The sequence below is a fragment of the Jaculus jaculus genome, chromosome 10, assembly GCF_020740685.1.
Source record: "Jaculus jaculus isolate mJacJac1 chromosome 10, mJacJac1.mat.Y.cur, whole genome shotgun sequence".
In the NCBI taxonomy this organism is placed as follows: Eukaryota; Metazoa; Chordata; class Mammalia; order Rodentia; family Dipodidae; genus Jaculus; species Jaculus jaculus.
Genome location: NC_059111.1, coordinates 35,516,414 through 35,533,781, shown reverse-complemented (window position 1 = coordinate 35,533,781; position 17,368 = coordinate 35,516,414). Strand labels below are relative to the sequence as shown.

The following is a 17,368-nucleotide window of genomic DNA, read 5'->3' as shown; positions in this document are numbered from 1 at the left end:
CATCTGTAGCTAGGATCCACATATGAGAGAGAACATGTGGCACGTGGCATTCTGGGTCTGGGTTACCTCACTTAGTATAATACTTTCCAGGTCCATCCATTTTTCTGAAAATTTAGTAACTTCATTTTTCTTTACCGCTGAGTAGAACTGCATTGTATAAATGTGCCACATCTTCATTATCCACTCATCTGTTGATGGACATCTAGGCTGGTTCCATTTCCCAGCTATTATAAATTGAGCAGCAATAAACATGATTGAGCACGTACTTCTAAGGAAATGTGATGAGTCTTTTGGATATATGCCTAGGAGTGCTATAGCTGGGTCATATGGTAGATCAATCTCTAGCTGTTTTAGGAACCTCCACACTGTTTTCCACAATGGCTGGACTAGATTGCATACCCACCAGCAGTGCAGAAAGGTTTCTTTTTTTACACATCCCTGCCAACATTTATGATCATTTGTTTTCATGATGGTGGCCAATCTGACAGGAGTGAGATGGAATCTCAATGTAGTTTTAATCTGCATTTCCCTGATGACTAGTGACATAGAACATTTTTTTAGATGCTTATATGCCATTCGTATTTCTTCCTTTGAGAACTCTCTATTTAATTCCATAGCCCATTTTTTGATTGGCTTGTTTGATTCCTTATTATTTAACTTTTTGAGTTCTTTGTATATCCTACATATTAATCCTTTATCAGATATATAGCTGGCGAAGATTTTTTCCCATTCTGTAGGTTGCCTCTTTGCTTTTTTCAGTGTCCTTTGCGGTGCAAAATCTTTGTAATTTCATTAGGTCCCAGTGGTTAATCTGTGGTTTTATTGCCTGAGCAATTGGGGTTGTATTCAGAAAGTCTTTGCCAAGACCAATATGTTGAAGGGTTTCCCCTACTTTTTCCTCTAGCAGTTTCAGAGTTTCCAGTCTGATGTAAAGGTCTTTAATCCATTTGGACTTAATTCTTGTGCATGGTGAGAGAGAAGAATCTATTTTCATCCTTCTGCAGATATATATCCAGTTTTCAAAACACCATTTGCTGAAGAGGCTGTCTCTTCTCCAATGAGTATTTTTGGCATTTTTATCGAATATCAGGTGGCTATAGCTACTTGGACTTACATCTGGATCCTCTATTCTGTTCCACTGATTTACATGTCTGTTTTTGTGCCAGTACCATGCTGTTTTTGTTACTATGGCTCTGTAGTATAGGTTAAAATCAGGTATGGTGATACCCCCAGCCTCTTTTTTGTTGCTCAGTATTATTTTAGATATTCGAGGTTTTTTGTGATTCCAAATGAATTTTTAGATTGTTTTTTCTGTTTCCATGAAGAAAGCCTTTGGAATTTTGATAGGGATTGCATTAAATGTGTAGATTGCTTTAGGTAAGATTGCCATTTTCACGATATTGATTCTTCCAATCCAGGAACAAGGGATGTTTCTCCACTTTCTAGTGTCTTCTGCAATTTCTCGCTTGAGTGTTTTAAAGTTCTCATTGTAGAGATTCTTTACTTCCTTGGTTAGGTTTATTCCAAGGTACTTTATTTTTTTTTGATGCAATTGTGAATGGGAGTGATTCTCTGATTTCATCCTCTGTGTGTTTGTTGTTAGCATATATGAAGGCTACTGATTTCTGTGTATTTATTTTGTATCCTGCTACATTGCTGTAGGTTTTGATCAGCTCTAACAGCTTGCTAGTAGAGTCTTTAGGGTCCTTTATGTATAGAATCATGACATCTGCAAATAATGATAACTTGATTTCTTCCTTTCCAATTTGTATCCCTTTTATGTGTGTCTCTTACCTTATTGCTATGGCTAAGACTTCCAAAACTATATTAAATAAAAGTGGGGACAGTGGACACCCTTGTCTTGTTCCTGATTTTAGTGGAAAAGCTTCCAGTTTTTCCCCATTTAGTAATACGTTGGCTGTAGGCTTATCATAAATAGCCTTTATTATATTGAGATATGTTCCTAATATTCCCAGTCTCTGTAGGACTTTTATCATGAAGGCATGTTGGATTTTGTCAAATGTTTTCTCTGCGTCTAATGAGATGATCATGTGATTTTTGTCCTTCAACCCGTTTATGTAATATATTACATTTACAGATTTGCGTATGTTGAACCATCCCTGCATCTCTGGGATAAAGCCTACTTGGTCAGGGTGAATGATCTTTTTGATACATTCTTGTATTCTGTTTGCCAATATTTTGTTGAGAATTTTTGCATCTATGTTCATGAGGGAGAATCGTCTGTAATTTTCTTTTTTTGTTCTATCTTTGCCTGGTTTTGGTATCAGGGTGATGCTGGCCTCATAGAAGGAGTTTGGTAGAATTCCTTCTTTTTCTATTTCCTGGAAAAGCTTAAGAAGCAATGGTGTTAGCTCTTCCTTAAAAGTCTGGTAAAATTCAGCAGTGAATCCATCCGGGCCTGGGCTTTTTTTAGTTGGGAGATTATTGATAACTGTTCGGATCTCCATGTTTGTTATAGGTCTATTTAAGTGATTAATCTCATTATGATTTAATTTAGGTAGGTCATATAGATAAAGGAAATCATCCATTTCTTTCAGATTTTCATACTTTGTGGAGTATATGCTTTTATAGTATGTCCCTATGATTTTTTGAATTTCTCTGGAATCTGTTGTGATGTTACCTTGTTCATCTCTGATTTTATTAATTTGTGTCTCTTCTCTCTTTCTTTTGGTCAGATTTGCTAAGGGTTTATCAATCTTGTTTATCCTTTCAAAGAACCAACTCTTTGTTTCATTAATTCTTTGGATTGTTCTTTTTGTTTCTATTTCATTAATTTCTGCCCTAATCTTTATTATTTCTTCCCGTCGACTAATTTTTGGTTTGCCTTGCTCTTCTTTTTCCAAGGCTTTAAGGCGAAGCATTAGGTCGTTTACTTGCGACCTTTCTAATTTCTTAATATAGGCACTTAAGGCTATAAATTTACCTCTTAGAACTGCCTTCATTGTGTCCCAGAGATTTTGGTATGTTGTGTTCTCATTATCATTTGACTCTATAAATTTTTTGATTTCCTTGTTGATTTCTACATTGACCCATTCATCATTTAGTAGTGTATTGTTTAGTTTCCATGATTTTGTGTATGCTCTATAGCTTTTCTTACTACTGATTTGTAGTTTAATTCCATTTAGTAGTGTATTGTTTAGTTTCCATGATTTTGTGTATGCTCTATAGCTTTTCTTGCTACTGATTTGTAGTTTAATTCCATTGTGGTCAGATAGAATGCAAGGAATTATTTTAATTTTCCTGAATATGTTAAGCTTTGCTTTGTGTCCTAATATATGGTCTATTTTAGAGAATGTTCCATCTGCTGCTGAAAAGAATGTATATTCTGCAGCCTTTGGATGAAATGTCCTGTATATATCTGTTAAGTCCATTCCTTCTATGACCTCATTTAGTCCAGATGCCTCTCTGTTTATTCTTTCCCAGGATGACCTGTCAATTGATGAGTGTGGGGTGTTAAAGTCACCCACCACCACTGTGTTTGGTGTTATCTGTGACCTTAGTTCTAGTAGTGTTTGTTTGATGAATTTGGGAGCCCCCATGTTAGGTGCATATATGTTTAGGATTGTAATGTCCTCCTGTTGGAGTGTGCCCTTAATCAATATAAAGTGACCTTCCTTATCTTTCTTGACTAACGTCGGACTAAAGTCTACCCTGTCTGATATTAGGATAGCAACCCCTGCTTGTTTTCTAGGCCCATTTGCTTGAAACACCATCTTCCAACCTTTCACCCTAAGATAATGTCTATCCTTTGTAGAAAGGTGAGTTTCTTGGAGACAACAAATTGTAAGATCCTGCTTTTTAACCCAGTCTGCAAATCTATGTCTTTTCATTGGGGCATTGAGGCCGTTGATATTAATAGATATTATTGAAAGGTGTGTATTTTTGTTTGCCATTTTTGTGTGTGTGTCTGTGTGTTTCTGATTTTACCTGCGCTCTCTTCTGTTAACTAGTATTTGAGTATTGCTTGTTTTTTCTAGGTTCCTTATATGTGTGCTTTTCCTTTTCTTCAGCATGGAGTATTCTATCAAGTATTTTCTGTAGAGCTGGTTTTGTCTTCAAATACTCCTTTAACCTGCTTTTGTCATGGAATGTCTTTATTTCTCCATCTATTTGAATGGATAACTTTGCAGGATAAAGTAACCTTGGTTGACAGTTGTTATCTTTCAGAACTTGGAATATATCACTCCAAGCCCTTCTGGCTTTAAAAGTTTGTGTTGAATAATCTGCTGTAATCCTGATGGGCTTGCTTTTGTAGGTAACTTGATTTTTCTCTGTAACTGCTTTCAATATTTTTTCTTTGGTGTGTGTGTTTGGAAGTTTGATTATAATATGGTGAGGAGAGGTTCTTTCTGGGTTTTGTCTGGCTGGGGTTCTGAAGGCTTCCTGTGTCTGCATTGGCACCTCTTTCCCAATTTGGGGGAAATTTTCCTCTATGATTTTGTTGAAGACGCCTACTATGCCTCTGGAGTGGAGTTCTTCTCCTTCTACTATGCCCTGATTTCTTATATTGGATCTTTTCATAGTGTCCCGAATATCTTGATATTCCCACTCATACTTTTCTATAAGTTTGTCTTTCTCTTTGTTGGACTGCATTAGGTCTGCCACCTGGTCTTCTAGCTTAGATATTCTGTCCTCTCCCTCATCCATCCTACTGGTGAGATTTTCTACAGAGTTTTTTATTTCATTAACTGTGTTCTTCATTGCTAGTAATTCTGACTGTTTTTTCTTTATTATTTCTATTTCCTTATTTATGTCTTGTATTGCCTTCTTTATTTCATGAAATTGGTGTCCTGCATCTTCTTTGATTCCTTTTATTTCCTCTTTAAGTTCCTCTTTGACTCCTTTGATTTGTTCTCTGACTTCTTTGAACATATTTACAATCAATCTTTTGAACTCTTTCTCAGGCATTTCCTCTAACTCTTTCTCACTGGAGGACATTTCTGATGCATTAATACTTTTAGGTGGGTTTATATCATCTTGCTTTTTAGTGTTTCTTGTGTTATAATGTATATATTTTTGCATCTTGGATTAAGTTAATGCTTGGATTTTCTAGCTAGCTGTGTATTCTTAGCTGTATCAATTGATTTGATGTAATATATTTTCAGGGTAGGACCTTAAGGTGTTAGGTGTGGTTCTTAAGACTCTCAGAGTATCTACAAAGATGTTCTTAGGGGTTGAGTTTCCCTGCTGTAGGAGTATTCAAGCAGGTTGAGTGGAATAAAATACAGGTAGATTCTAAAATTTAACTAAACACTGTACACATTCAATCAAAATCAGCCCCAAGTATGTATGCAAGATTAGTTATTATAACGACCAGATCCTCTATCAACAAAGAGGTTAAGATTTCTGGTCTGTTGAGGGATCCAAGTCAGCTTGCGACCAAGTGAGACCCTTCCCTGGTGCAATCCCAGTTACCTTGGATGATTTTGGTTTCAGTCAAGTTGCTGCCTGGGCCGTCGGGCTGCTGTTCTGATTTCTGGAGCTGGGCACTGGCTTTTCTTGCGGGGCAAACCGAGCCTGGCAAGTGTGGCCCTGCAGATCAGCACCCCTGCTGCTGGAACTGCTGATTCTCAAGCTGCCCCTGCTGGGACTGTAGCCACTGCTGCTAAAGGTGTTGCTGCTGGACCCACCTCTGCTGCTGCCTCTGCTGCTGCTGTAGCTGCCACTGCTGGAGCCACCACTGCCTCTGAAGCTGCTGCTGCTGTGTCCACTGCCACTGCTCCCCCTGAAGCTGCTGCTGCCGAGTGTGCTGCTGCTGGGGCCGCTGTTACCGGTGCTGGAGCCGCTGATGTTGCTGCCGAACTCTGCTCCTGCTTGGGTCCTGCTGTTGGCGTGGCTGGTTCCTGGGCTGCTGTTCTGTTTGCCGGAGCTGGGCTGAGGCGGTGGGGGAGGGAAGGGAGCCGCAGCTGCTCTGGTTCTCTCGCCGCTCCAAGCGTTCTACCTCACGCTCTGCTCCTCCGTTGCTCGCTGCCGCTCTCCCCTCACGTTTCCCGAGTTTCGGAGAGTGCGGTGTGAGGGAAAGCTCCTGCACTTGGCTTTTCCTGCAGCTCGAGCCAAGTCTGGCGGCTTTCTGGTGCGCCGCGGCCACGGCAGTTGGCCGAGCTGCCGGAGCCGCTTTTCCCACCTGTGCAGGCTCTGGATGCTCTGGAACTCTTCTACTTCTCTGCTGCCGCTTCAATTTCCTATACACCTCACTTTTTAGTAAAAGTGTGTATTTTGCTGAGTTTTTTTTGGTCTTTTTTCCCCCCCTAGGCTGCTTTGGCGTGGTACCTATGCCGCCATCTTAACCGGAAGTCCGGAGCAAACCTTTTTGAGGATGAGTATGAAAGTACTAGAAGGGAGTCATCAGGCAATTCTAAGGGAAAGCTGAGGGGCTAAAAATAGGAAGAAACGTCCTAGACCAAGCCGGTGGCTTCTTTAGGTTAGAGTGTTCAGAAAAAGCTGTTCTGAAAAAGTGACATTTAAAGAGATGTTTGAATGACAAGAGGCCATCTTTGATAAAATTATGAATGAGGCTAGAGAGTGCACACCACACAGAATGTTTATTGAAGAAAGAAGGCCCTAAAATGGGAAGATTCAAAGTGAGTCCAAGGGATAAAAGGGTGAATGAAGCAGGATCAATATTTGTTAGTATATGGAGGTCAATGATGAAGCTGATTCTGAAATTTCAAATATTGTTGATTGAGGGATAGCAGGACTGTTGCCAGGAAACTGAATAAAAATTGAGGGAAGATGAGGCTCCATCCTGCACATGGAAGTTTTAGGTGCTAAGGTGATGCCATGTTGAGATGACACCCCCAAAACAGGCTAGCTACTTGACCTTGAGAGAGGGCAGTATAAGAGCTACTTATTGAGAATCTTTGGCCAAAAGGAAGTCACTGAAGCTGTGGGAAGGATGGGAACATTGAGGAAGCTGCTATAAAGGGAGAAATCCACAGGTACTACAATGAAGAAGGGGCCTTTTGGGAAGCTAGAATATGACTTAAGAGAGACAGGAAATTCCAGAGCTTAAACACTTGAGGACATGAGGAATTGTGGTTTCAGACTAATTAGGGTCAAGATGTCTCACAAATACTCACTCTGCTTGCTCATGCTTTCGGGTATGTGGTCTCCTTGCTAGAATGCCAGTACTTGTCTTTGTTAACATTTCTCAAACATACTTTTGTGATATGCTAAATTATATCCTCTTAGAGTCTCCTTGAAGAAACAAAGCAATTGCCTTCAAGTGAAACACTGTCATAACAAAAGATGAATTACAGTGTTTTTAGGTAACAGTTCCTATTTGACCACCAGGTGGCATAAATATTACTTTTACGTGAGTCTATGTGAGTGATCATTGTTAATGCTAAGGAATCTTAATTGGTAGTGACAATTATGCATTCACAGAAGACATTTGAGTACATTTGAAGATACACAATTTGGCTTGATTTTATCAACAAATATTCTGATCACCACCTATATGGTAGATAGACATCAAGCAACAGAAACCACCACATAAACTCTACTGTCAAGAATTTTTCCTTTGTAATTCAAAACCACATATGTATCCAAAACAGGTTAATATGAGTAGTAATGGAAGTATGTGTAAGATATAAACTACCCCAGTTGGTGAGTAGTTTTCTCAGCCTGGGAAAAGCAGGGGAATGTTCCCTGGGGCTTTGAAGCCCGGCGTGAAGAATTAGAATATGCCTGGGTTTTGGTTTAAAAACACACCAGATAGGGAACAACTATGCAAATATATACTTGTGTGAAATAGTGTGGCATATTTTGGTGAATAGTAAATGGCTTAATATTACTTGCATATAAATAAGGGTGAAGATGGAGGTGAGTCAATTAGACAGGTAAGGGCCAAATAGTGAACGGATTTGCTGGTCAACACCAGGAACTTGAAGGATTCTGTTCTGTAACAAAAAGGAAATCACGGATGAGCCTAATGGTACCAAACTGACTGTATTTACTGAATACGAAACTAATTATTAAAAAAAAAAAAAAAGGAAACCTGGAAGATTTTGAAGTAACTGGCTCTTTATTTCAAAAAGACTCATATCCAAACAGTTGCACTTTGGATACTCTTTTCCAATTGGATGCAAAGGGACCACAACAAAGGGGAGTACATTTTAAGCCCTTAAAGTACAGGATGTTCACCTAACAGGCCTCACAGAAACTTCATCTGAAAGTTGCAACTGGGTGGGGAAAGAAACACTGACAGCATATCACATGCCCACAAACTAGTTCTCACCATGTTCCATAGGGTAGAAAAGGCCCCTCAGCCACCCAAAAGCAAAGTTTCAAAATTTGTCTAGTTTATGTACTTTCTCTTTTCAATTGCTATGTAGTATTTTTTTTTGGGGGGCGGTATTGAGGTAGGGTCTTCCTCTGGCACAGGCTGACCTGGAGTTTATTACGTATTCTCAGGATGACCTCAAACTTACAGTGAACCTCCTGCCACTGCCTCCCCATTGAGTGCTTGGGTTAGAGGCATGTGACACCATGCCTGGCATTGCTATTTAGTCTTATTCCACTATGATTTTATTAGATACAATAACTTAGTTTCTTTTGTATTTGTTCAAGATTTTTTTTTTTTTGTGGCCTTGAAAGTGTTCTAATTTAGGGAAGTTCTAGTGAGTTGCTGAAAGGACACGAGTTCTCTGTCGAAGGAAGCGCCCATGAGTTGTTGAGAGGATATGTGTTTTGTATATGTTCAATGGAATATTCTGTAGAAATCTTTGAAGTCCACCAGATATGATGCTTTTTGTAAGCTTTGAGATGTGTCCCAAAAATATAGATCCAAACAAATGAGGATGATTTGATTGGCTATGTCAAGTCCTTCCCTAAAGGGACAAGGACATATTGCTGTCTGGTTCTAGCCTATACATTTCTCAAATAGATATAGACTTAAAAATTTATTTTTGGGGACTGGAGAAATTGCTTAGTGGTTAAGGCATTTGCCTGCAAAGCCAAAGGATCCCAGCTCGATTCCTCAGGACCCATGTAAGCCAGATGCACAAGAGGGAGGGCATGCATCAGGAGTTCGTTTGCAGTGGTTGGAAGCCCTGGTACACACACACACTCTCTCTCTCTCTCTCTCTCTCTCTCTTTCTCTTTCTTTCAAATGAATAAATAAACAAAATATTCTCTTAAATCCAGTTTTTATGTTTAGGCACTTATTATATCTGTTACTGAGTTTATTACACCGTGAATGCTTTTCCAATTTGAAATATTCATTTTTCAAAGTAAATGCTATTTTAATTTTTTAAATTTTATTTATTTTATTTTTATTAACATTTTCCATGATTATAAAATATATCCCATGGTAATTCCCTCCCTCCCCACCCCCACAGTTTCCCATTTGAAATTCCATTCTCCATCATATTACCTCCCCATTACAATCATTGTAATTATATATATACAATATCAACCTATTAAGTATCCTCCCCTCTTCCTTTCTCTTCCCTTTATGTCTCCTTTTTAACTTACTGGCCTCTGCTACTGAGTATTTTCATTCTCACGCAGAAGCCCAGTCATCTGTAGCTAGGATCCACATATGAGAGAGAACATGTGGTGCTTGGCTTTCTGGGCCTGGGTTACCTGACTTAGTATAATACTTTCCAGGTCCATCCATTTTTCTGCAAATTTCATAACTCCATTTTTCTTGACCGCTGAGTAGAACTCCATTGTATAAATGTGCCACATCTTCATTATCCACTCATCAGTTGAGGGACATCTAGGCTGGTTCCATTTCCCAGCTAGTATAAATGGAGCAGCAATAAACATGGTTGAGCATGTACTTTTAAGGAAATGAAATGAGTCCTTTGGATATATGCCTAGGAGTGCTATAGCTGGGTCATATGGTAGATCAATCTTTAGCTGTTTTAAGAACCTCCACACTGTTTTCCACAATGGCTGGACCAGATTGCATTCCCACCAGCAGTGTAGAAGGGTTCCTCTTTTTCCACATCCCCACCAACATTTATGATCAGTAAATGCTATTTTTAGTCATCATCTTCAACATTAAACATAGAATGAGTTGCAGGGCTAAAGTGAGACCCTACCTCAAAAAAAAAAAAAAAAAAAAAAAACACAAACAAACAAAAAGAAAATGTAAACAAGTAAAACTAGAACTTCTAAACCTCTAGCAAAACTATACAGAGAGAAAGAGAGAGAAGGATGGAAGGAAAATTGATCATTAATTATAAAAGGGAGAGATCCCATGAGAAAGCAGATCTTTGTTTTTGTCAGATAGTTTTCTGAAACATTTAAAATAGCTGTTACACTATGAATTCTCCTTTTTCTTCATTGCTGTACCTACCTGTCTTTCTATCATCTGATCTCTCTGTCCTAGCTGTACAATTTGTGTCATTTGGTCTGTTGTCAAATAATTATCGCTGACTAATTGTATCTATGAAGAATGAGATTTTGTCAGAGCCAGTAGCAAGTGATAACACTAAGAATATCTGCAGGTAAGATGTCTTCTGCAGATAGTATGGTTGTTCATGAAGGGAAACAGGGATCTGGAGATACAGCTTTGGCCTTAGGATCTCATAGACTAGTGGGTAACTAACACAGAGAGGTCAGTAAACACTGTAAGCACACTGCACCGAAGCTTCTACAGAAACAGCAGCCTTCTGTGTTGTGCTCAAAGGTGATTCATCCTGGAATGGTAGAAATAGGGATAAGTGGCTCCTGATGTAGTTTAATTTTTTTTTTTTTTCATGGAGTTCAGCCGTCATTATTAGTAAGTTGGGGAATATGCAATGTGACAATGTATCTTTTAGTATTATTTTGAATATAAAATTATTTGATGATTATATGATGAAACTGTTTTATCAAATAAAATAGCAAAATGACTATGACCTCACTCTGTAAAACCTTAGCATGGCATGGATGTGTGCACATGTGCATGTTCACATGTGCACATGTGTGTGCACATGAACACACACACACACACACACAGTAGGAAATACTCCTTCAAATTTGCCCTTGCTGTTCCTAAGGAGGTGGCACGGAATAGTTATGTCCTACCAGGAACATACCTGCAGTACCTGAAAAGCAGAAGCTACAAATTAGTTTTGTTGTTATTTGGTAGAATTTATTCCATGAATGTTCTTTGATATCGTTTTGAAATTCAACTTACTTTGGTAGAACGTGGAGTGGATTGATGGGGTTGTTCATTTTCTTTGAGGACAGACAGTTGATTATCATGGAAAAATAGTGCAATTTAACTGAATAATTATTTTTGCCCCTTCCTAGCCCCTTATTTTTACTTGTTGAGAAAATGTATCCCAAATGTTTCTCTTTACTCATTACGAAAACCTGTTTTGTTGACATGATCAAGAAAGATGGCTCTTCTAGTGTAGAAATATCCATGCGGGTTTAGACACGTTGCTGATAGGGCTATTCTATTGTGCTTTGAGTATGAATATTGTAGGGATAATTAGAAAGTACTTATCTTCACATTTGTAGTGGTTATAGCAGTAAAGAAATGAGGCATGATTCCTTTATACCTTTAGTACTAATTCTATTGAAGGACAAAACAACAGTAAGTTGTACAGGTTCACAGAGGTATGGAAGGTAGATGATGCCACTTCATCATTCCGCAGTGTCTCTTTCGAATGCCAAGGGAGCAGAACTGCTCCTGTAACTTGCTCTATTTTGCAGCAGTGTTCTCAGCCTTAGTAGATGTTTTCTTCCACATTAAAAAAAATATTTTCTATTTTCATTTGTTTATTTGAGAGTGACAGACACAGAGAAAGAGGCAGAGAGAGAGAGAGAGACAGAGAGAATGGGCGCCAGGGCCTCCAGCCACTGCAAATGAACTCCAGATGCCTGTGCCCCCTTGTGCATCTGGCTAACATGGGTCCTGGTGAATCAAACCTCGAACAAGGGTCCTTAGGCTTCACAGGCAAGCGCTTAACCGCTAAGCCGTCTCTCCAGCCCTTTCACTTTTTTTTTTTGCCATATCTGAACCTTATATGGTGACTTTTTTTTTTTTTTTTACTTTTTTTATTAGTTTTCTATTCAGCAAATACAGGGAGTTTGGTACCATTATTAGGCTCATCCGTGACCTACCCCCTCCCTATTGGCCCCTCCTTGTTGAGTGAGGTATATGGGTCGTGCATTGTGGAGTTAGCCCACAGTTTTGAACACAGTAATCCACTTGAGCCCTTGACTCTTGTCAACCCAACATAGGGCCCTGTCCATATGCCATTTTTATCTTCCTTCCATCTCTAATTTCTTCTCCCTTGTTGGTGCTGTTTCTTCCCCCTACCTCTAATACCCTTCCCATCATTAAGCTCTCCCCTCCCAGCATTGAGACATTGACTAGAAGAACCAGTGATGATTTTCTGGTTGGTAATTCTAAGAGATTTGTTTTCAACTCTATGTACGGAGCTTCTTTAGTACTTGAGATTTTAAAGAAATATACCTATACACCTGAACTGTGACTGTCCCTTGCCTGCTCCTGTAATGGCTGTAATTTGTTTGCTCAGTCTTCATATACTGATACAACCCAGGTCCTTTCTAATCTTCTCTTTAATCCACTGCCCATACTTTCCCTGGGTGATCATAACAGTTTTTATAGTTTGAGATGCCACCTATACCTGGAAAACTCATATTTCTACCCTTGACTCACTCCAACCCCCCCCCCCCAGGTCTTTGGCCAATTTCTAGGTGAAAAATCTCTGCCTAGACTTCTCCAAGTGCTTTATTATTTCCACTGCCAAAGGTGACAGACTCTAGAATCAGTTCTTTGCATTGTCACCATCTCAGCTGATACTCATCATCTACACATTGCTTTAGACAGGACCAGGAGATGCATTGCTGACAGGAGCTCCCACATCCTTTCTCCTGTATGTATGCATGTGCATCAAAATGTTCAGTAAGTATGATTCAACTTGGTTTCAGCTTGGTTTCTACATTCACTGATAATCATTTTAAATGGTCAGTACCTTTTTCTGTTTTGTATATATAGTAGCACATCTACTAACGAATGTCTTAAAGTCACTAGGCCTAGCATTCGTTCATATATATACGGAGATTACTCGTATATGATTATATTAGTACATAAAATGTTTGTGTGTTCATGGACCAACATCTTTTTCCAAAGGAACCTTACATTATCCAAGTTTGATACACATTGCATTCTGTAGGATATATTCCAAGGGTATTAGCATGTCATATTTTGTTATCAGGCCTCTATATAGTTCACCACCTGAAGTCTTGTCCTATGTTATCTGTGAAAGTGGAATCTGGGTGAATGTGAGTTTTCTTGTTCCCAGTGCTAATTTCCCTCACTACATCTGTACATAGCACTTAATCCTTTGGTGTGTGACTTCTCTTCCCTTTCTCCTTCTTCCCTTGACTTTGACTGTGAACTCCCACATTTGCTTTATAAGTATTTATAGCATCACCTCTTCTAAGACACATTAATCTAACTAGGCAGAACTTGTCAAAGCTGCTATTTTCATAGCACCCTAACCAATTTCCATCTGCAGATATACCTGATTAGAATATTCCCTCGACTGTCACACCCTCCAGGTCTAGTAGTTTTCTCCTTGTTTTCTTTGAAGTGTCACATGTAGTTGCAGGAGAGATGTTGACATGACATCTTTGTTTTATAGGTACAATGATAGAGACTGCTTAGTTTGGTTTTGCTGTACTCCGTCTTTATACTGTTATTTGGTACATGCACATTTAGTACATTAAGTTAGAAAAGTCAAGGCTAGCTTTTGCTTAATGAAGTTATTTTAGCTATGAGAAGATAATGCTTCTATCCCTTTCTGTTTCAGGAGACCCATTTTCCCAGATGTCATCTCAGGAGCTTATAAATTCTGAAAATACATTAACTCCAATGGATGATTCTGGATGTGGCTTATCAAGTGAGACAAGAAGTGAACCTTCAGAGCTGTCCCAGAATTTTATGGAGAGCTGTAGCCCCTCACCCATTATGCCACTGCCTCTGATGAAAAGACCTTGCACCACCCTGGAAAATCCTCTGTCTTCCCACATGCAATTCTTGCAGCATCTGCTGGAACTGAAGAAATGGATAGAATCCCATAGTCTGCAAGCTGACTTAACCCACTTTGAAAGAGACATTTCCATAGTCTCCAATTCAGTTTTCCAGCTTCTGGATGCGCTGATCACTTTTTACCATAATCCGAAGCTTCCGTTTTCCAACTTTTGGACAGAAGCTGTTGGAACTTTGGCCAGACTTGGCAATGATTGTAAATTATCTAATCATATTCTTAAAAAATGTTCCAAGAAGTTGGAAGAGTTCCAGAAAACTCTCTTAGAGGGTATTTTAGGGAACAACCATATAAACCGGGTAAGTAACACATCTGCCCTATTTATGACCTAAGATTTGGTAATGTCAGTGAACATTGTTTAGATAAAATATTTGGTTCCCCTGAGAATCTATGGCTTAGAGTCTGTAGCTGGGCTTTCTCCTGCACCCATATCCAGCTCTTATCTGTTCATCCATCAACATGTCTCTGGCCTCTACTTGCTGGGTAGAAGGTGTGGATGCCTCTCCTGCTATCTTGTGATTCTTTACTTTGAATTGCTCACATTTTTATTGTTTTTCAAAAGCCTTTTTATTGGTATCTTATAAATGTCTTTAATTTGTTTTACTTTAATTTTGTTATTTGCATTTTTCAAATGTTCCTCATCATACATTGTCTATGCTGTATTGAATTAGCTCTTCTAAACAAATTGGCTATAAAAGTGCCTCAGGGCCAGCGAATATTTTTCTTTTTAACTTGGACTTTCCAAATGTTAGTGTAATAGCTTTCTGTTGCTACATCAAAATGCCTGAGATGACCAACCTAAATAGAGAGACTTATTTTGGCCTATGGCTGCATGTTTACTTGACCCTGCTATTTTGGGACAGAAGCCTGTCACAAAGAAACTCTGCTTATGTCATGGTTTCTGGGAAGCAGAGAGAGATTGGGGGGGGGGGGGTGCTTCGGTCCTACTCTGCCCTTCAAGGGGCCACATGCTCACTGACCTAACGTCCTTACAGGGGGTCATATTTCATAGATGTTTTGCCACCTCATGTTGCCACAGGCTGGCAACCATATCAATAGTATAATTGTTCTGAGGGACATTCCAGATCCAAACTATAACACTCTCTAAGGGGCTCAGTATTCTGTGGACACTCTGTTAATGTGAGTTAGTTGGATAAATGAGCTGAGGAACACATAAGACCTTATTAAATTTAGTGGGTTTTACATTACTTATTTAACATGACATAATAAGGGTCTTTAATATGTGTCATTTGATGGACATCTGACCTTAGTTACATATATATTACTATGACCTTTCCGGTATCTTCAGACCTTAAAATGCTTTCATTACCATGGTTGAGACATAGGAAACAACTCTTATCATTTTACTGCTACCTATGTTCTTACAGGTTACCCTAAGACACTGAAGTAGTCTTGTTAAATTTTCTTATAAATTCATGAACAGATTAGTTAAGATATTTACATTTTAAGAGATTTTATACAAATATGTTTAGTGTTGTTCTGTACCATTTTTTAAACCTTTACTTTGTAATATAATTTGAAGATATGTTACTGTCATGTTTCTAGCTTGATTCATTACTCAAAATTTTGTTGGCAGTTTGGTTTGTTTGTTTATTTATGAGAGAGAGAGAGCAAGAATGGGTTTGCCAGGGTCTCTAGCCAGTATAATTGAACTCCAGACACATGCACTACTTTGTGCATCTGGCTTTACATGGGTACCAGGAAACAGAACTTTGGTCCTCAGACTCTGTAAGCAAACACCTTAACTACTAAGCAATCTCTTCAGCCCCTTGCTATTTGCGTCTTTTAGGTTTTCATGCAAAGTTTAAGACTTTTTTTCCTTTTTAGTTAAGTGTGGTGGTTTGATTCAAGTGTCCCCCATAAACTTAGGTGTTCTGAATGCTAGGTTCCCAGCTGATGGAGATTTGGGAATTAACACCTCCTGAAGAGAGTGTATTGTTGGGGGCCAGCTTATGGGTATTAAAGCCAGTTTCCCCTTGCCAGTGATTGGCACACCTTCCTGTTGCTGTGGTCCACCTTCTGTTGGCCAGGGGGTGATGTCCACTCTCTGCTCATGCCATCATTTTTCCCTGCCATCGTGGAGCTTCCCCTCGAGCCTGTAAGCCAAAATAAATCTCTTTTTCCCAGAAGCTACTCTTGTTGGGTGATTTCTACCAGCAATGTGAACCAGACTGCAACAGTAAGGTATGCCATTGAATTATGATATGGATTTGCATTGAATCTATATATCACTTTTAGTAGTATCTGTGAACATATGATGTCCTTTCACTTATCTGTGAATTTAAACAATAAATACACTTATATATTTTGTAAATTTTCAGTGCATAAATCTTCCAATTATTTGCTTCTTTTTATTTCTATTTTATTGTCTTTGTGAATCAGGTTGTTTTCTTAATTTTACTTTTAGATAGTTTGCTGTGCTTTTAGAAAAATAAGTTTTGTGTTTTTATTTTGTGTTCTACAACTTTACTTAGTTAATTTAGTACTTATGAGCTTCTAAGATTAGTCTTTAGCATTTTATGTTGTATACAGAGATAATTTTCCTGCTTTAATTTTTTGGTATATATTAATTGTACATCAATGAATTAATTAATATATAATTGTACATCAATTGTACAAAATAGTGCGCTTTGCTGTGACATTTTCACACCTACATCTAATGTACTTTGCTTATTTTTACCATCCCATAACTCTCTCCAGTGTGGCTATTCTTCCATTTACTTTTCTGTAGTTTCCTCTTTTCTCTTCCATTTGTCTTCCTCTTCTATTCAATTTCTGCACTCTTCTCCCTTCTCATTTCTTCTGTCTCATGCCTTTTCTGTCCACTTGCTTTGGGTAGATCATCTAAAGCCATATTGAAAAAAAATTGGTGAGCATCTTTGCCTTTTATATAACTTAGAGGGAATACTTCCAATGATAAATCAGTGATAAAAGGATATCATTTAGACTGTGGGTTTTCATATATACAGCCTTTATTGTGTCAAAGTAAAACCTTCAAAATTTATTTTGTTGAGAGTTTTAGTCATGAATAGATGTTGAACTTTGTCAGGTACATTTTGTGTCAGGTTTTTTTATTTATTTTTTTTTTTCTAGGACTTATTTCCTTATGCCTGGTACTACTGGGTTTGGGTTGTTCTTGTTTTTTCCAGTGCCTTCAGCTAGATGGTTTCCTTCTTGATTTGAGATCTTTCTGTTTTTGTAATGAAGGTATTTAGTGCAATAAACTTCCCTCTTAAGATTGCCTTCATTGTGTCCCATAAGTTTTCGTATGTTGTGTTTTCATTATCATTCACCTCTGGAAA

The 17,368-nt window shown here is 38.5% G+C and overlaps 1 protein-coding gene across 1 annotated transcript in view; it reads left to right on the top strand.

The window, feature by feature from the left end:
- The window catches only part of Mei4 (meiotic double-stranded break formation protein 4), a 193,792-nt gene that overhangs the window by 56,228 nt on the left and 120,196 nt on the right, over positions 1–17,368 (top strand). Inside the window, exon 3 of the mRNA XM_004660399.2 lies at positions 13,809–14,344. Within this exon, the coding sequence (XP_004660456.1) occupies positions 13,809–14,344 (536 nt within the window). The remainder of the gene's footprint in view (positions 1–13,808; positions 14,345–17,368) is intronic.